At 35.0% G+C, this 21,023-nt stretch overlaps 1 protein-coding gene across 1 annotated transcript in view; it reads right to left on the bottom strand.

The window, feature by feature from the left end:
• CNTLN (centlein) overlaps positions 1-21,023 on the bottom strand; it is a 193,754-nt gene that overhangs the window by 81,678 nt on the left and 91,053 nt on the right. The window contains 10 exon segments of the mRNA XM_058044544.1: positions 4,925-5,056; positions 5,058-5,149; positions 6,285-6,414; positions 8,959-9,071; positions 11,673-12,012; positions 12,014-12,078; positions 12,081-12,177; positions 14,772-14,789; positions 15,017-15,108; positions 20,491-20,540. Of these exon segments, the coding sequence (XP_057900527.1) occupies positions 4,925-5,056; positions 5,058-5,149; positions 6,285-6,414; positions 8,959-9,071; positions 11,673-12,012; positions 12,014-12,078; positions 12,081-12,177; positions 14,772-14,789; positions 15,017-15,108; positions 20,491-20,540 (1,129 nt within the window).

The raw sequence follows: 21,023 nt of genomic DNA on the forward strand, positions 1-21,023 counted from the left end.
AAACCATATATTATCTGTAGGACTTTACATAGTAGAGAAGGTTCAAGAATCCAGCGCAGCTTTATGCTTATCTTTAATTACTGAGCAGATCACAGTGAATTCAACAAAAACACTCATGTGAACACAAAAGGAAATCCTATTATGATAGTACATGTTGAGTTTTTCCAGGTCTCAAGCTGTATCCTATTTGAGAATATTTTTACTTAAAAAGAAATGCAAATTGAGTTCTGTTTTGGTTCAGGGTATTTTTTCCAATAGTAAGATTAGGAGCAAATGCAAAGGAAAGTTTGATCAAATCACAGGAAAGGTGAATTAAAAAAAGCTCATATCACATGAAATTAAAAACATAAAAGTTACAGGATATCTTCTGTATCATCTATATAATCTAAATGTCTATTCCATTACTATATTAAGCAAATGGATATAGATATATTAGCGATACTTACATAAATGTGTACAACCTCTGTAATATTACAATGACATGTTAATTCTTTTGATACACATTCTACTAATATAAAAAATGCTTTTTAGCATATGCTGATGTAGCAGTAACTTTATACAAAGTTTATTTCTATTAATTACTATTTTTGACTAATTCAGTCTTCCAAACTTCAGTAATTCTAAAACTTTCAATAAATTTTTATCATTCAGATCTTCTATAGATATAATTAAAATTATCTAATGTACGTAATGAGAAATATCTTTTTATGCTACCAGAGGAAGAAGAAAATTCAAAACTCAGCTTAGAAGAGGTGATACTAAATGCAGAATCTTTCATGAACTTAATAAAAATACACAAATTCTCTGGAGTACATCCATGTAAGAGACCTCAAATATATAAAACCAGGACATTTCTAGAAGTGTTTTGACAGGAAATAACTGGATAGGTTTATAACCATTTCTAACTGGACTACATTTATCTAGGAAGCCCAAAAAACTCTGTCCAAGTAATTAAACATTTGCTGGAATGAATGAAATGTGAGGAAATTGCAAAAGCAGTTTCAGCTACTGCAGGAGAATTACAAATAAAATTCCATTTATAATTTCAAATTTATTCCTAAAATTTACTTTAAGGAAACCACAAGCATACATAAATAGTTAAAATATATATATATTATATGTATGTATATATAAAATATAATACTTATATTAAGTGTGATAATACATCTTTAAAGAGTGAAAAAGATCTTCAATGAAAACCAGAATTTAAGTGGTATCTTTGCATATAATAATAATAATTCAGTCAATAATTTTCAATGCATCTAAATTTATCATCAGCTTCTTCTTTGTTTCAGTGCAATCGAAGAATACTAAATTGGCGGACTTAGTTTTCTTTGGGTACATAAGAGAAGTGAAGCTGTGATGTTGGTTTTGCAGACACAACACCAAACTCTGGCTATACTTTGATACACAGCAAAAAAAAATAGTCAAGAGAATATGTAAAGTAAGCCACAACCTTTAAAGAATAAAAAAGCTTCCTTTAGCACTTTACTTTTCTACTTTTCATGCTCATACCTTTCTATGCTTGAGATAATCTACAAGATAAACAAACTAAGATCTCAGGGGAAAAGAGCTCCCTTAAAATTCAAAGAAAAGTGAAAATCAAATAGCCAAAATAAAGTCTGGAGGTGTATTTAAAATGCAGCCGGTAAAAAAAAAAAGCGTAGTCTGGCTCAGATTTAAAATATGCTTCTAAAAAAAATTAAAAGCACCTTCCTAGTTCAGCAAAAGTGTAGCAATATATCTGCAGGAAGGCTTCTAAAAGAAACTACTGAAACCTTCACATTATCCTCTACAGAATGTGTCAGAATTTGACCAGTCGACTTGTTCTTATTCTGAGATTCAATTTTCCTTTTGAAGTAGACTTACACAGGCACTATGCAATTGCCTACAGTATTCTGTAAAGAAATTTTTCAGCAGCTTTCCTATGACATCATCTGAGAAACACTGGAAGTGCAAAAATATGGTACATTTGAGCAGTGGACATTTGAATAACCTTCACATGAATAAGAGAAGCATTAGTGACTTAAACTGCTTATGGTTTTAATTTCTTTTTCAATATAATTTGTCTGGATTTTTGCCACAAGAATGACACTGCATAAAACTAATTATGATTACTGTGTTGTATGCAATAAAACCCCTCTTCTTATAAGTAATGAATGATAGAAATGAGTAGAGGGAACACTAAACCTTAGAGAAAAGATCCTGAATTTTCCCAACAATTTTTGAAAATGCTTTTCTTAGAAATTAAGAAAATAATAAATATCATGACTTCCACATTAAGTATCTGCTCCAGCTGTGATTTCTATACACCAATAACAAAATGTAACTACTGTACTTCTTGTACAGATGGTCTTGACTCAGTGTTAACATGAATCCTTGGAGAATGCAAGTGTTGATTCTCACATGTGCAGTCACTTCACAGCCATTTTTTTAAAAATATGCAAGGAATTGCTTTTGCAGAAATCAAACAAAGCCAGATATCTACATTACTGCAAAGCATTTATAAGGCCAAACAAAACCAAAACTTAAATACAGAATTCTGAACTCTTAAGAGCAGACAAATATGCACTATATACATGCCTGGGTGGATTTTCAAGAAAATACACAAAACCGTGCATGTATATGTTCAGAAAATCAGCAGATACTAGAGCCCTTAGGTTGCATGAACTGTAAAATCTGTCTCAAAATGAACATCTGGAATATCTAAATCTTAAATCTAGAGTTGATCTTCTCGAGTCTGTGGGGATTCAAATGAAGGACTGACTGCAGAAACATCTGTCCTTGTCTGCTAAAGCATTTACTCTCTTAGATAAATTCAGGCAAAATGGCATCTTGTCCAAGCCATGATTTTAATGTTAACAGTCGCTAGAGAGCTAAACTTACCTTAGCCTAGGACGAAAAGTTCACTATTAATGTAAGTTTACCCAGAACTTTATGGTTATGGCAGTTAACTGTAGATGCTTATTTTTGGATATTAGTAATTTTGGCACTCTTGAAGTATTTAAGATTTTCTCCAAATCTAGAGATTGTGTCAGTATTTTTTTCCATGGTTTGACTGCTTGTTTTTTATCTTCTACCTTTCAAGAATATTCTAAAATCCAAAGTAACAAAAGTATTAACAAAAAAACCTTAAAAAACATTATTTCTCCTGCAGTATCTAAAAACTTCACTTCTAGATATCATTTCTTACAAAAATTAAAACAAAAAAAACAAAATACAACCCATACAAGTCCCCCACACAAGTGTGCTTTAGAACCATTAGATCTGTCTGAATCAGGGTTCTCTCTCTAAAACATGAGTGTACCCTGCAGTGACTGTGTAGGTTCTTTACCTCCTTAATTTTCACTTGGCAAGTAGCCCAAGCCTCTGCTTTAAATATCCCACTTGGTAGCACTAGTATGGCACCTGAAGAGTAATTAGTTGTAAGAAAGGGAATTTGAATCGTTTGCTGAGAAGGAAAAAAATGTGCATGCCTAATAAAGATTTTTTCCTTGAGTACCCGAAACACCCTTTATTTATTTTTGCTTAGAATGCACCACCCTTTAAATAGACCAGCGACTTTTTTTTTTTTTTTTTAAATCTTCAAGAAAAACTGAGTGATAGAAAACCAGTTTGGTTTTAAAGCAATGCTATTTTTATTTTAGTCAGTCTTTTCCATTACAGCACCTCTTATCGTTACATAAATTGTTCCCCCCGTTTATTTTTTTTTTTTTTAACAGTTCCCTGATAACAGCATTTTCTATTTTATTTCTTACATTCTCTTCAATAGATACCTAAGGAGTAGTCTTTTAGGAAGGCAAATCATGAAGATGTCTGAGAAATCAGAACATTTCCGCTAAATTACACATATAGTTCCCTGTGAAGTTTATACTGTCCATGAAACTTTATATTATGATACTGTTTGTAAGACAGGCAGATCTTCACTGGTTCCAATGACGTTGGAAACTCTTTTTAAACAATTCATTACACATATATAGTTATGCAAAATGAGTAACAGAAATGAAGTTTTCCCTCCTCTAGAAATTAGCAGTTCCCTAGTCCTAAGAAAGTGAAAAGTGCTGCTCCTGATACTGCTTCTGCCTTCTGTGCAAAGACAAAAACACAGAGAAGTTTGAGGGGGAGGGGATTTGATTTCTTTTTTAATGTCTGCCTCCTTCCAGCAGGTCCATCTGTTGTAGCACTATAATTCTGGAAGCAGGATGTGTGTGTGACCAACAGGAGACAATTACTGCATAAGTGTTTGTTGATTCAGCTCTATAAAGGGCAGGCCAATCGCTACAGTATGAACAGAAAAGAATTCCAGCTGAGGAGCTGCATATAGATTAACACAAAATACATATATACATGAGAATGGGGAAAACCAGAAAGGAGTAATAGCATGGAAAAGGATTTAGTAGAAATGAAGACTGAAGCACAGAAGAAAGTTTGTGTCCTTGGGTTGTTAACGAAATACTTTATTAGTCTCTATTTCCATAAACTTTGTTTTTTGGCTTTTCGCCTTAACAGAGAAAGATGGGATTAAATAGATACAGAATGGGTCTGAGTCCCCTTCGGAAGAAAACTCTAGTTGTCTTGGGGTGTATGGAGACAGTGCCTGTTCTTCACAGAGGAAGAGGTACTAGTTCTGGACTAAGCAGATTCTCAGGAAGGTTTGCAGATCACAGGCTAAAAGTGAAACTTACCTCATTCATTTGAATACAAGACCACTTTATTTTCAAAAGCATAAATGAATTGCGTTGATGCACTAGCCTTAATACCATCTGCACATAATAAGTATCTCACAAAAAGCATGCTAATACATAATATTTCATAATTTTTACTATAATAAAAAAATACAAAAAATCAATGTTACCAAAATTTCACAGAACTGCACTAGAATTAAGGTGAACATTGCAAGACACTATAATGAAAAGTACTTTACCTCTCTGGTCAGTTTATTAACTTGATGTCTCTGATCAGCCAAATGTAGCTGACTTGTTAATTTTTCATCAGTTTGTTTAACATTTTTAATGGAAGTCACCATTTTCTTTCTTTTCCTCTGTACAACAGCTACCTACTTTCTGCAGTGGCTTAATTTTTTCCTGCAATAGAGTAACAGAGTTGCCTGGTTTCTGGACAGTGATATTTCTCCCTTTTGCTCTGCTCACTGAACATAAAATGGCATATTACTAAATGGACAAAATCATCATAAGTAACATGATTTATGATTTTTTTTGGCCCTTCAAAACACTTCCTGAAATCTCGAAAATATTTCTTAGTAAGTATACTGGTAAATTAACAACTGACCTATAAAAACATAAAGCATATAAAACAGTCAACCTATAAACACTCTATGTTGTGCTTTTCCTTAAGTGGCAACAATCAACAAGGACTTAGAAGTTACATGTGTCTTGAATTTCTGATTAAGATTATCAAAAATAGAGGCTTCAGTGTCTTGTTAACAGGCTGGGGGTTTTTTAAGGTCTAAACCAAAACACACTTAATTTGTTTCATTGGCTATGTTGGCTACAAGGGGCAAACATTAACAAAAGGTAATGAAAAACCTCATATCAGTCAGTGGATTCACTAGGTGGGACTTAGTAAAAACTTACTTGAACTATGTGAAAACGTGCTGTTTGATAGTCATTTTTTTCATGAGAATTTCACCTTAAAATAATGAGCTAAATATCTGAAAACACACAAATTCAAACAAGCAAATCTTGCAACAGACTGTCAGTGGGTTTGTGTATTAATTTATGAGGTATTAAATGCTCAGTGTATATTTAAACACTTTTGATCAGGAACTCTGCAATCTTTCTCCAGTTTTTTTAAGTTTTCATATTTCAATTTCTAGGTCATATCATGCAACATATTCCTGGGAATATTAATATCTTAAATAGCTGTTAATCAAATTTAAAAGAGTGAAGACCAACACATTCTCTACCAACTGCACTGAACAAATTGCTGACATTGCAGGATAACTTAGTCATAAATTCTAGATAAGTACAATCACCACACAACTTGAAAGACCAAGAACTGAGCTCTCAGCAGATGACAAGCAAACAATCCACATCTGTAGCAAAAAGACTGAGATCTCCACTTTAAGCCACAGCTCTAATAAATGTATGAGTTGTAACAGAGTTACAGTAACTCTGCTGATACCGCACAGGGTATTGTATATTCCTACCACGTGGAGAAAAAATGACCAAGTCCTTGTATCATAAATGGTCTCATCTCCAACCCCTTGCACAGCTCAAGACTTCAGAAATATCTTTAGCCTCTCTTTGTATGAGAATACCCACCAGTAGGGTACTTAAATACTTTGGATGGATTAAAGAATTCTGTTAAACTGGTGTTCCCAACTGCTAAGGCTAATGCCATTTGTGCAATACTTTCTTTCACACTCATAAACAATGTTTTCAAATCCTTTTCCTGCAATAGGGGAGTTCTATTGAAGCATATTTAACTGCTTCGTGCTCTCCAGACACTTCCTGAGTCTGCTTCAGTTCCACCAGTCAGTTACAAATGTCTATCAGAATGTATCTATCTTCTCCACTAGGAACAGACAGTAAATGAAATACAGGCCCTACAGAAATTGTAGTGGCTGTGCTATACCACCAATGAAGAGAGGACTGTGTCCTGGGTTCCCTGCCTTGTATGTCCTCACTCAGGAGTAGAAGGAAATTAACAGCAGTAGCACACTTCTGTCAGATCTTCATAGATTAATGGATAAGAAATTTCCTTTTTTTTCAGTTTATTTCACCAAAAGTATTGATGAAATAATACCATCAAGAATATGTAACAAGACCAGAGAGTCTGCATTTGGACTAAAATTTTGGAAACTAAGGAAACAATCTGTTTTCAAACTCTGTTATATCACCATTCAAAATACTGAATTTCAAACTAGTTATCTAAATGCAGCAAGTTGTTTCAGCAAGCAGAGTTCCTGATCAAAAGTGTTTAAATATACACTGAGCATTTAATACCTCATAAATTAATACACAAACCCACTGACAGTCTGTTGCAAGATTTGCTTGTTTGAATTTGTGTGTTTTCAGATATTTAGCTCATTATTTTAAGGTGAAATTCTCATGAAAAAAATGACTATCAAACAGTGTTTCAGTATTCTGATTCTTGAACTAAGAAATAATAATATCTGGTTATGTTTAAAATTCCATTAAGTGATTTATTTGGACAAACATAGGAGGGAAAATCTATTAGGCACTGTTAAAAAGTCCAAGAATGAGTCATCTGTTACAGATTGTATAGAGCCTCTTAAGACCTGGGGCACAACCAGCTGGCCCTCTTCTGTGAGAAAACAGCATATAGATGTTAGCAATGAGACAAGCAGTTCAAATCCCAGACAATCCATGTAAATAGGCTAAGAAGAGGCTAAAAGCAAGCTTTTCTCAAGGCAGAATCTTCTGGACACAGAGAGAGTCAAAAGTATCTTTTTAAGATGGAGAAACTCATCCAGTGCACAACAAATGAACTGAGAGACATGTATGCTGGATTAGTCAGCACACAATTTGGCTAGAAGGGAGGGAGAGAGGGGTGTTGCTATCTCCCTGTTATGGGTTAGGGCAGCCTGCTCTGTATGGTGCTTCTGACTGAGAGAAAGTTCAATGGGATGCCTGTGGCATTCTTTGGACTGTGAAACGGCACCACTAGTTTGTACAGCAACTTTACATTTTCAAATCACCTTTCAAATTTCTGTCCAAACAGTTTTATAGGTATATTTGGTCTGTATGGCCAGATTTTGGTAGTGGGGGAGCTAGAGGGGTGGCTTCTGCCAGAAGCTTCTTCCATGTCTAGCGGAGTCATTGCCAGTCAGTTCAAAGACAGACCCACCATGGGCCAATTAGAAATGATAGTATCTCTATGAAAACATAATTAAGAAGGAAAAAAGTAATTGCAGATGTAATTGTGGCCAGAGAAGAGCAGAGAGAGAATATGTGAGAGGAACAGCTCTGCAAACACAAGGTCAGTGCAGCAGGAGGGACAGGAGATGAGATTCCCCTGCAGCCCGTGGTGCAGACCATGATGAAGCAGCTGCAGCCCATGGAGGATCACAGGGATGCAAAGATCCACCTAAAGCCTGTGGAGGAGACCCACAGCTGAGCAGGGGGTGCCTGAGAGGAGGCTGGGACCCCGCGGGACACCTGTGCTGGAGCGGGCTCCTGGCAGGGACCTGGGGAGAGAGGAGCCCACAGCAGAGCAGATTTCCTGGGAGGAATTGTGATCCATGGGGGACCCCGGCTGGAGCAGCCTGTTCTTGAAGGACTGCACCCTGTAGAAGAGTGACCCACATTGCAGCAGTTTGTGGGGGACTTACCCATGGGATGGACTCACATTGGAGAAGTTCATGGAGAACTGTCTCCCATGAGACACCCCCACTGGAGCAGGGGAAGGAGTCCCCTTCCTGAGCAGTGGGAGAAACAACATGTGATGAACTGACCATAACCCCCATGCCCTGTCTCCATGCGCTGCTGGGGGGAAGGAGGTAGAGCTGGCAAAGAGGGAGGAGTGGAAAAAAGGTGTTTTTAAGGTCTTATTTTATTTCTCATTATCCTCCTCTGATTTTATTAGTAAAAAATTTAATTTATATGTCTAATTCAAGTTTGGCAGTATTTGATGACTGATCTCTTTCTATCCCTATCTGAGCCCACAAACCATTTGTTATATATTTTTTCCCCTGTCCAGCTATGGAGACAGGTGAACAAGAGGCTTTGATGGATGCCTGGCATCTAAACGGTGTAAATCCATGATAGCAGACTTACTGTTCAGAAAATATTCTAAAATATAATGAATCCACCCACTGAATATCTGGAAACAGGCTTACACTTCTATATTGAGAGTCAAATTAACTAAAAGCAGACAGCAGTGCTAATATTAAACTCCAAAACTCCACCCATGAGAACAAAACAATATATACCTTTTATAATATTGCTCATTTTGGACTTCTAAATTAAGCACATTGCAGGGCTTTTTTTCTTCTTGTTTACTTCTGTCTGGCAGTGGATCAGTGTTTTGCACTGTCTTCCTAATCACTGTTTCCAAACTTTCAGACGTTGCTATTTCAGAGTCACAAAAGCAGCACACGTAGGAAAACAAAATACAAACAAAACCAAAAAACCAACCAAACAAAAAAACCTCAAACAACAACAACAACAACAAAAACCAAAACAAAAACAACAACTCCCCCTCCTAAAAATATGAAAACCAAAATCAATCTAAATATTAAACACTCTAGAGTTAATGCATAAGCACAAAGAAATAAACTTTACAAATACAATAAAGTAAAAATCTATCTCTGAAATTATTTTATCAAGTTTACTCTGTCAATGCAATCTCACTTTACAATGCAGAGGCCTGAGACTTCAGCTGTTTCTTAAGACAACTTTTGTGACAATTCACAGAAGTGAAATAAACGAAAAGATACTTGATTGTACTTCTAGAATGTGAAGGGCTCATAAACTACTAAATTTCTACTTTCCTTCATTTTCACATTTACAATATAACATGTAAATGCACAATCCTTAATAACATTTTGTTTGACTTTATTTATAGTGTTGACTGAGACAAACTCAGAAATCACACTTCAGTGAAAGCTCTATTCAGCACCCCTTTTGAATGCTCTTAAATTCTCTAAACTTGTTAATCCTTTCACTTAGATTAATACCATGCAGAGAAACTGGACCTGAAACTTTAAATCTTCTTGCAATTTTTCCTTAGAATTACACTCAATGTGCTCGTAATTTCCAGTTTTTCACTGCCTTACCCCACATTGTCATTTGCTTTCTTATATTCAGGGAAGTCTACTTTGAAGTCTTGGATATATCCTCTTCTATAACATCAGGGGCTATATATCATCATTTGTGTGAGCGGATTTGTGAAGGACTCCCTAAACAGAAGGCTAGTTTGATTTGTTACTTTTTAAACCAAGGTATTTAAAACAGCGTAACTGAGCTCAAATGAAGTTACATCACCATAAAAAAATCCACGGTTTAGAGATGCAGTTTACTTAACCAGAGAAAAGGCCTCAAACTGACGAGAAGAGTTAACACATACACATGTTTATACTTTTTAAAACCTGTCCTGACACATTGGTATGTCTCACTGATTGATGAGAACAAAATCAATGCATTGGTTTAAAAGGGCTGCTGTACAGCCACAGAGACATTTCTAACTACATACACATTTCCCTCACCTGCTTTACGGAATGTTCTGTTTAGAAAATTGAAGGCTTGCATTTAAAACCTCAGAGCCAGCTACTAGAAATAAAGAATCGTATAAATAAGCAGAAGAGGAAACTAAGATACTTCCCTAAGTTGTTGAAACTTCAACACCTTGAAACTTCAAGAATATTCACTTTCTATGACAAGAATTCTCTAACCCAACATTTGTACAATTATTAAAAGCAGTATTTACAGCTAGCCACAAGTGAAGCTATGTAAACACTTTTCATTTCAAACTATAAGTGGAATGACAATGTGCTTGCTCAATGTTTTTCTTAAAGACAACAACACAGCAAATTAAATACTCACTAATTACAACATGTATACATGTTTCCACATGTGCAAACATGTATGTTTCTTATTAAAATCAGAACTGCAATATTTTATTATACATAAAAAAACCCCAAGCTTTACATTAATGACAACAACTGACTAAGTACATGGTTCCTAATTTGTTTTCTCCCTCTAGATACTGCGTTCAGGACCCCCCTATTTTGCATGAGGAGAAGTAGTAGAAAGGCTTTATTTGCCACTATTGATTTGCTCCATATGACACATAGAGCCAGTATAAAGCCTATGAAGAAAATTCTATTTTCTTTACTCTTTTCCCATGCTTCCTGTATCTTGGAATATATAAGACATACAGGCTTGAGAAATTTCTTTGCTTGTTTCTTAGAACAATGTCCTGAAAGACAAGGAGTGATAACCATTTACCTAGTGGCTAACTGCTGCCTCCTCAAGTATATGGGGACATAATAAGAAGAAGCAAAAATTCTCATTGCTTATATGACATTTGCCAGTGGAATTTTCTGAGAGCCTTTTGATTCATGACTGGGATTGTATGTGGTAACCATCACCTTTAAAGATTTTTAACCATCATTCAATTAAAGTTAGTACAATGACTGCATAAAACATACAGGAAATAATTAGTGTGGATGGTTCTTAATTTAAAGGATGTTAAACAGCTTGTAGACATCTGCTAGCAAGCTGAAATGGGTCATTCAAAATTTATCTAACTAAATTAAGGGGAAAAAATGTTTCTCCTCCCGGGTCGGCATGTCACAAGATAACTAAACCGACTTACTAGGCTTGCCTGGGAATCCTTAGCTGTCAGTGGTGAATATGCAAAAGGCCAGCAAATTAAATCAACCTGCCAAACTGTCAATTTCAAGCCTCATGACTGCATGAAAATAGCATCACTGGAAGAAATCAAGCATTGCCTTCTTTTGGGTTTCCTGGCACCTATTCAAATAGTCATGCAGTTGTGGCTAATTTCGCATGCAAATTTCAGTCAATAAGCTCCGAACAAGACCTCCCAAGATATTTCAAAGGATCTGACAGTATTTTTTTTGAATACCAAATCAACAGTAGTTGAAATTCAATCTCCATTTGCTAGTGCTTTACATATGCACAGTGTCCCCTCTACAGGGCTAAGTTAATGAGAGCCGTACCTGCTTTCACTCACATCCTCCCAGCCGTCCTTACTGAAGTTCTCAAACACATTACTCATAACCTTGATGGACTGTTTGAGAAAAGCTCCATGATGTCCCAAAGAGCTCTTTTTCTTGGCTGTTTTTAATTTAACCTTGGTGCCTGTTATCTTGCAATTACATTACCCAGAGATTGCCACTGCTTTGGCTTTATCCAGCAAACACTTCTGCTCCTGCACTTGACTCAGCAAATCTTCACTTTCATTTCTCAACCTGTTAGCTTCTGTCACTTGCCTCTTCAAAGAGGCAGCTTCTTTTTCCTTCTCATCGATCATGAATTGAAGTTCTGCTTTTTCTTTTTTTTACCTCACAAATCCTCTTAAGTAGTGTTTCCAGCTCTCTTTTTCTTGTGTCTGCATCTTCTTTTGCACTTTTAAAGATTCTTTCAAATACACTTTCTAATTCAGTAAGTCTTTGTTTACTTCTGTTTCTTTAATTCCTCTTCAACAGCTTCGATTCTTAACTTTCTAGTCGTTGTACCTAAAAAAGGCAATTTTAGCATTTACAATATTTCAGCCTGTCTTGAAAAACTCCAAACTATGTTTTCAGATATATTTATTATGTGACAATAATGTCACATGAAGAGCAAGGACAAAAGCTATCTGTAGTCCTTAATTTTAAAATAACTTTACGTAGTGCAGATTAAAACATTTTAGCTGCAATTATACAGCTGTTGAACAAAGGGCAGATGGTAAAAGAACTTAAAATTCCAGGCAAAATGACACAGAAGTTTAAGTATACCATGCTAATGAATCTTCTTTATGCATCTTGAGCTCATTACTGATTTTGTTATACATACTAATTAAATTTAAAAAAACATTTTCAGAAAGAATACTACTCTGAAATGTAGACAATTTTGCACTATCTATCTGAAGCAACAAGTTCTTTAAAGTGTTGTAAATACAGAAATAAAATATTAATTTGATCTTTCAAAAAACCCTGAACAAATCCTAGCAAGAGATATCAGAAACTCAGCACCTAAAAATATGGAAGCCAGTGTATGTTTTCTATTCACAGAGATGAAAAATCTATCCTGTTTCAATAAAGAGATTAATTTGCCAAGTTCCTCACAAAAATTTTGTGGAAAACATCATTATACCTAATTTTGCTTCTGAAGTCCTTTGAGGTTTATGGATATTGAAGTCCATTCACAATAAACTGACTCTCTGTGATGTTCTTGAATATCCATATAAAGGACAATTCCAGAAACAAGGGGCAATTTAATTTTGGCAGATACTAATCTGATTATTTAGTCTATGAGACATCCCCAAAAACTTGAAAAGGGCATCAGAGCAAGTTTTGTGCTCAGTAATGACTTCAATACTTGGAGAAATATTTTTGGATGGTTTTGTGCAAGCTCAATCCCCACTCTTTCACTAAGGAATATGTCAGGGGTTCTAGGTTTCTCTGTACATTGTTAGGAAAGACTGTTTTTTCTAGGAGCTACACGAGCGTATGTACGGCTAACTTGAACTCCCAACCTTATAAAATACTGGCCAGTTCCCACACTTTGTAGCAATACAAAATGTCAAAACTATCTTTGACACTGAAAATACTGAAACCCTATTATTTCTGTAAGTTTTTACTTTTAGTTTTTTACAACAACATTTTGCCAACACTTAAATTATTTTAAAATTTATTAAATGTTGTACAAAGTGGGTACTACAGATATGATTCAGCGAAATGACAGCTCTTGATGTACAGGGCAAATTAGAACAAGAGCTGCTCAAACTTCATACATATTTGTGAACTGGATAGTGAACACATGAGTTTGATAGGAAATCTTTAATATGAAGAGACAACACATTATGGCTACATAAAGTTAATGGGTGAAAGTAGAAATAAAAGGGATTTTTTTTTCAAATGCTTTAGTGAAACAAAGGGTTACAATTAAAATCATTGCTTGCACATTCCACCCCTATGTCAATGTGTTATACCAATACCTTTCTTCAATCATCTTCCTAAACTGAGATTTTGTTACTGTTTTCTCAGTTCTTTAAAGGAACCTTTTGCACTCAGTAGCATTTAAAGTCATGTATGACAGCTGGAAGGAAATAAACAATAAATAGCTTCTACACCTATCCCTAAGGTACCATCATAACTCTGTATATCCATAGAGATAAAAATTATGTAGTACCTGGCAAACAAAATTATAGTTCTGAAATATAGATGATAAGCAAGCATAAACTGTGACATTTCAGATGGTAGCATTCATATTATTTCAATTACTCACTCTACCTTAAGATAAATGAATGTGAGCACTTCCTATTCTGTGTGTTATTATTTTAACATGATGTTTGTCATTCAGTAATAACGAGATGACAGCCTTCATTGCCTGACCATATGGCAAGTGTTACAAGTATATGCAATCACATCATCTGCTGTAAATTACCATACTTCCTACAAGTTAATTCACAGATAAAAAATAAATAGACATACCTGAACTGACATTCAACGTTATAGATTTGTGTTTATTCAATTTAAGCATGCTTTTAAAGATTTATAAGTAATTAAACAAATAGTTTTGTAAAATGACAAACAAAAGGCATGATACTGTTTGAAGGATGCCTTTTCTTTGCAAGCAAACAAAACATATGGTAAAATACAAGTGAGCCCTCTTAAGTGAACACCTGTTAACATACTAAACTACTTGTGTATATTACAAATATCAATACAAATACCAACTAGTTAAGAACATCCCATCACTGTATGAGGCAAAGCCTGTAGAATGTTAAGCAATAAAGATAAAATACATACCATTATTTGTTAAGCTAGAGAACACTACATGCATATAGTACTATCCTGTAAAAAGTGATAGACCCACACATGTAGAAAATATTTGTACATGAAACATTGTGCTAAAATTTAAATACAACAAACAGTGAATTTATCATTATTATACATCAATTCCATTCTGTAGAGGAGCTCTATGGATATTAACACCTGATATCATCTCAAGTTAAATACCCAGCAAAGGTATTAAGGTTTCTGAAGTTAAGGGGTAAAATGATACTTACAATTTCGATAATCTGTTAGCTTTTAGCATTACACCCCTAAACACTCTTTTAATTTTTTCTGACTCTACCCATATTTATCTTACATAACATTCACAGCTACTTCCCTAGAATTAATTTCTGAGCAAAATTCCTTAAAGCCACATTTTTAAATTTTGAAGGAAAATGATGGCTTAAATTTGTTAGTACTGACACTTAAGTATACATACATACATACATACATATATATATGTATATATATATATGATTCTTTTATAAAATTCAGATCTGTTTGTTGGGGTTGGTATCTTACGTTCTATAGCATCTCATGAGAAACTTCTCTCATATATCTCTTTGGAGTATTACCCTTGACCCCATTATCTTCACTAAGTTTAAAAACTGGCTCTATCAGAAAATAAATAACACATCTCTATAATATAATAAATAAAATACATTATGACACCTAGTATTTCACTAAAACAATCCATAGACATTTTAAGGAAATGCATTCTTTACTTCTGTAATTATTTATAATGTGGTCTATTTTCTTGGCAAGCTTTTTGGTCAGTTTCTAAAGTGACCTCTCTTCAAAGTGTTCTGTCACATAATTATTAATCTCTGTAGCATCACAGTATGTTTTTTTCAGAGTACAATCTTTTCAAAGGCACAATAGATCTGGGGGTTAAAGACACTGTACTTTCATTCCAATTTTTATTCTTTTACAGACTATTCCCTCTATGCCTTAAAAGCAGAATTCATTGCCGTTTTATCTACACAGTCACTATCAGTTTTGTTCTCTAGGTCTTGTCCCCTGCTAGGAGGATCAGAGTGATTGGTGAACAAAGCAAACAGTAACTGAATTAGGATGGATGAAAAGTTTAAACCTTGGTTTTTGTTAAGTTAAAGATCATGTACTTCACTAGATAAATCACACAAATCATTCGACTGAAATACTGTGAAATCATAACAATTAGAAATTGATACAGCTAATACCAGCTGAATCAAATCTAAGCATCACAGCTATACACTTTAGATACTAAAAATCAGACTTATTCATTGAAAAAAACGTTTAAAAGTTCCAATACATATGGTCATTCAGAAATCAAGAGTTTAGCATTCACAAGTTGCCCACTGCTCATAGAAATGAGCAATTACACACATCAGAAGGATTTCATCTTAGCATATGAAATATTGCATTACAGAACAAATAAATCCCAATACTCTAAAAGCATCACAATATTAGTATTTCTTTTTTGGTCCTTCTTTCCCCCAAATGAACTTAAAGAATTAATCTTAAGGGATAAATATCTGTGCTACATGGTGGAGGTCTGCTTTAGAAGCAACATTTTAAACTACAAGCAGACACGGCAGGTCACCTAAAAACTTTTGATTTATAAACAAAGCAAGTGTAGAAGAAAACAGTGTTACTCTCTGTAGATTCACAATCCTCTTGATATAAACAGTGACTAACAAGTTTGTTAGAGTGAATTAGACCTTTCTTTTGTCTTTGGAATATGTCATGGCCAATTAATACTTCTGTATTCATGAAATAAATGGAACACTATTCTAAAGATAATAAAAGCTGAAAAAGGTAAAACTATGCATCTGGGGAATATGTACCTTTACCTTGATATTAATATGTTAGTTCCCATGTTACTTCAGACTACAGTCCCCCAGCACAGTGGTACTGCATACATTTAGAACATTCTTTAAGTAACACACAAAGATAATATGAACATGCTTTTCATCTTTTTCTAAATATTCACTCATTTGAATGCCTGTTGTAGCTTTTATATCAGCATTTACCGTACTCCACTGAAAAGAAAAATTATTTCCCATAGTCAAAGAAACTGATCAAAGCACACAAGGTGTTATGTTTATTATGTGGATGTATTAAAATGCAATTTAAAACTCTATAAATAGACATATTATATGCAGATACTAAAGAATACTATCTGCATATAATAGATATGTAAAGAATACTTTTCTATCCCTTTTGGGATAGAAAAGACTATACATGTTCAGTATTACCAAAGGAGACACAAGTAACATAAACTGAAGTGTAGCCAAAGGTCACTGAAACTTAACCCTTTCTATTGAGCAGAAAATATATGGCCCATTCAAGCCCCTTTTCCCCTCCTCCCTTCTAATTGTTATGCAATTGTTCATAGGAATTGGTTAGTGAGGCAGTGAAACAGCATCACCTGTAACTGTCTGTCTAGGATAGCAGAAAGATACATCATATCAGTCTACTCAGCAAGACATGCTCTACCTGTCATACTTCTACATAAAAAAATAACATCTTCTCCCTCAAGGAAAAGACCCACAAGTCATAAAGCCAACTATCTTCAGTCATCAAATTACCATGGTCTTACATAAGCACAGTTACATCCCACTGAGAAAACATAGTTAACTGTCAGCCTTAGAACGTAAAACTTAATTCCTTATTAATAGTCATCAAATCTGATGATGAGTTAGTTCAACACCACTGCCAAAACGGTACTTGAACTGTGAAACTATAGTACACTATAGTATTTGCAGAGCACCTGCTTACACAAAGAAAAAAACACCCTTACAAAAAATAAAATAAAATAAAGCACTGTCACAGTCACTTAAAAAGAAACCTATACAAACCATCAAAGGAATGACATTTTTGTGTGCAGTACACGCCAGGTGAAGGATTTTCCTAACAAAAAAGGCTCCAGGGTGCACAAAGCCACTGTGTTACTGACTCCTGTGGTAGGCACTCATGCTCCTGGATAGAAAGAAACTTCTGGTGGGAAACACCAGGGTGAAGGCCAGAAGGGAATGCCCCATGCCTATATACTGAGGACACAGTATATTCAGGAGTCTCAGAATGAAAGAGGTCTTCAAACTGCCTCCTTGGAGAAACAGCAGGCCAACAGTTTACTGCTTCTAAAGAAGGCATTTGCTCTTTTTCTGAATAGGATTTGATGAATCTACTCTCCTGCTTTTGGAGGAAATGGCATACCTACCTACCAACACATCCTTTACCTTCATAAACAAATAAGGGCACAAATAGCATGAACAGTGAATTTGGATTTGATGACTACCAGTAATAACTGGGCAACAGAATAAGAATGGAAAGAAATTGGGAATGGCAGGAACAGAGTTTCCTTTTCCTTTGACCACTTCATCTTTGACCAACAGGATCTGAAAAGTTGTATGCTTGAACAACAAAACCATCCATTACTTCTTCTGACAAACACAAGTGATACCCAATAAAGACAGACAATTTTAATGCAGGAAAGCTCAGTCTCTTTTTACAGATTTTATCCCTTGATTTTAGAATGCTTGATGAAAACAGGTACCTATCTGCTAAGGTGCAAGTGAATTCCAACATCATTCATAAACTGAGGAAATTGACATCAGGTTTCCTTTTATAAAGTAAAACATACTGAAATTAAGAATGACATGTATTTACACGATATCAAGTTTGGATTCCCAGCAAATTACTGATAACAGACATGAGGCTGTATTTTTATTTAGGAAGAAGGCATTTAACCTCCTTTTTAAGGGAGAGGGCATATGAACTTTCTGAGAACATGAGTAAGGATTTTTAACATTACATTCCTTTATACTCAAAGATGGACATCCAGCTTCAGTCATTATGGCGCAACCTTCTAGAAAATCTCAAAAAATACATGTGTCATGACTGCAACTCCCTTTGATTTTCAAGGGGAACAATAAGGAAATTACTTTTTAGACACCATGTGAGCAGCTATTTTCTTACACTTCAATTGATAAAAAATTTGAAACAGCTAGAATCATCTCAGTCTTCCGTGTTAATAGGAAGGTTTTGTTAATATGTATCTTTGGACTTGAATCTTATGAGACATTTCCTTTTCATTTAAATGATAACCAGAAGAACACAGACTGAAAAAGGTAGATAAAATTTGCCTAGAACACTTCACTAGTAATTTAAACATTTTTCTCAGTCCCCAGAAAAGAATAGCTAATCATTGTACTAATTACAAAATCAGAAGTGTGCATCCACCCACACATTTTTAAAAGAGCATATGTTTACCTGAAAAGAAAACAAAAAAAAGGAAGAAAATTCTAATTGTTAAAAGACTAAACATGTCAAGAACTGGCAGTTCTGACTGCTTTTTGGAAAATTCCAGATACTGCTCAGCAGGCCCCTAACTCCTTCTCACCATTGGTTATCTTACCCCTTCTCATTCTGCAAAGACTTACTGCAATGGAAAAAAACAAAGAAGTGCTTCTTAAAGTCAGTATTTAAACATCCGGTTCTGTGGCTATGAACACAACACATAAATAGTACGAAAGGAAAAGGTAACTTTCAGTTTTCAGCAGCTTGATACTCCCACCTAATTTTAAAGACAGAATTTTAAAGTTAAGGAAAAAAAAAAAATCTGTATTTTTTCATTCAAGTAGTCAACATTTTCACAAAAAATAGAAAACAGCCACCAGGAGAAAATTGCAATAAAGAATGGTAAGGCTTTACTGCTAAGAATGTGTAGAGTACTTCTCCAAGTTTTCTACTTACTTCCTTTGCACAATACTGTGCATAAAGAATTCACTACAGATGCAATGTCCTGATGGACCGTAATTATCCACTCTTGAATATTTCTCCCAGAATATTCAGGAACAGCTCATAATACGCAGAATCAGAGTGATGGAGAGGCAGTGGCAATATATTACCTATCTGACTGACAAAGACTCATCTTCACAGAACCATCAACTACTGTAAAGATTATAAAGATAGAAAAGATACTCATGATCAATTCTTATAATTTCACCATTTTGATTGTTTTCAAATTCAGATACTTTGTGAGACTAGAATTAAAAGAGATGTCTGAATAAGCGTGAAATTTCTGTATCAGTATATTTCATAAATAGGCAGAATATACATATTAGTTGCAAATGTATTAATGTGTATTTATTCATATAAATTGTCAGATTTAATAGATGTGTAGACAAATAACGAGCAAACATACTTTCACATGCATGGCCATATGATTACAAAATACACATTCATGAAAAAGAAATCAATCTTTGGAGAGAAAATAACCTTATATAAAAAATTCATATTCTGACAGACTACTGTACTGGGTTTGAGTGGCCAAGTTTTGGTAGTAGGAGGACTTACAGGAGTGGCTTCTGTGAGAAGCTATGAGAAGCTTCTTCCATGTCCAGCACAGCCAATCCCTGGCAGCTTCAAGATGGACCCACTGCTGACCAAGGCTGGGCCAATCAGCGTTGACAGTGACATGGTAACATAATTAAGAAGGAAAAAAAGTGATTGTAGATGTAACTGTGGGCAGAAAAGAGCAGAGATAGAATACGTGAGAGGAACAACTTTGCAGACACGGGAGACACCCCACACTGGAGCAGGGGAAGGAGTGCCCTTCCTGAGCAGTGGGAGAAACAACATGTGATGAACTGACCATAACCCCCATGCCCTGTCTCCATGCGCTGCTGGGGGGAAGGAGGTAGAGCTGGCAAAGAGGGAGGGATGAGATGAAGGCGGTTTTAATGTTATTTTTTACTTTTCCTTTGATTTTTTAGTGATAAATTCGATTAATATCCTGAAGCTGAGTCTGTTTTGCCCATGACAGTATCTCAACCCATGAACCCTTCATTATATTTTCTCTCCCCTGTCCAGCTGTAGAGGAAAGTGATAGAGAGGCTTTGGTACCTGCATGGCATCCAGCCAGGCTCAACCCACTCAAACTACATACAAACGTATAAAATACTATACCCTTCATTTTTTGCTGTAAGTATAGTTCCTGTATTGTGAACTTACAGAATGGTGTATTTTCATCTGATCCAATTCTTTCTTAAGATTCAGTCTACAAAAGAGGAAATAAAAAAAATAGGTACAATCACACAGATGCCACTAAAATTATTTCAGAAATTAATCCAAACCCACACCAATATATTACTGGGAATAAAGTTATCGACTCCCAGGAAGTATTTCTAATTTGACAAGACTTAGCATTACTTCAAACGTAAGGAGTCCTTCATACAACAGCTTTTTGAAATGTGTAAATCATATGAATTTCCAAAATTCAGGCACAACGCTGATTGTAACATACACTAAGAAGTTGCAGCCCATCTTTTTTAGGCAAGAAAATATTTGAGATTAACAGAAGACTAGCAGGAGGTAAAATCCTTTTAAGAGGTAGATAAATACTCTGTCTCAGGGGAAATTGCCAGCCAAACTCATGAAGATATGTCTTATGATCTAGCAACTATTCAAGAAACTTATTAACAAAATCATTCCTCCCAATTTCCAGCCCTTATGGACTACCATATTACTACCATAGTTTATT

Source organism: Melospiza georgiana, chromosome Z (assembly GCF_028018845.1).
Source record: "Melospiza georgiana isolate bMelGeo1 chromosome Z, bMelGeo1.pri, whole genome shotgun sequence".
Lineage (NCBI taxonomy): Eukaryota > Metazoa > Chordata > Aves > Passeriformes > Passerellidae > Melospiza > Melospiza georgiana.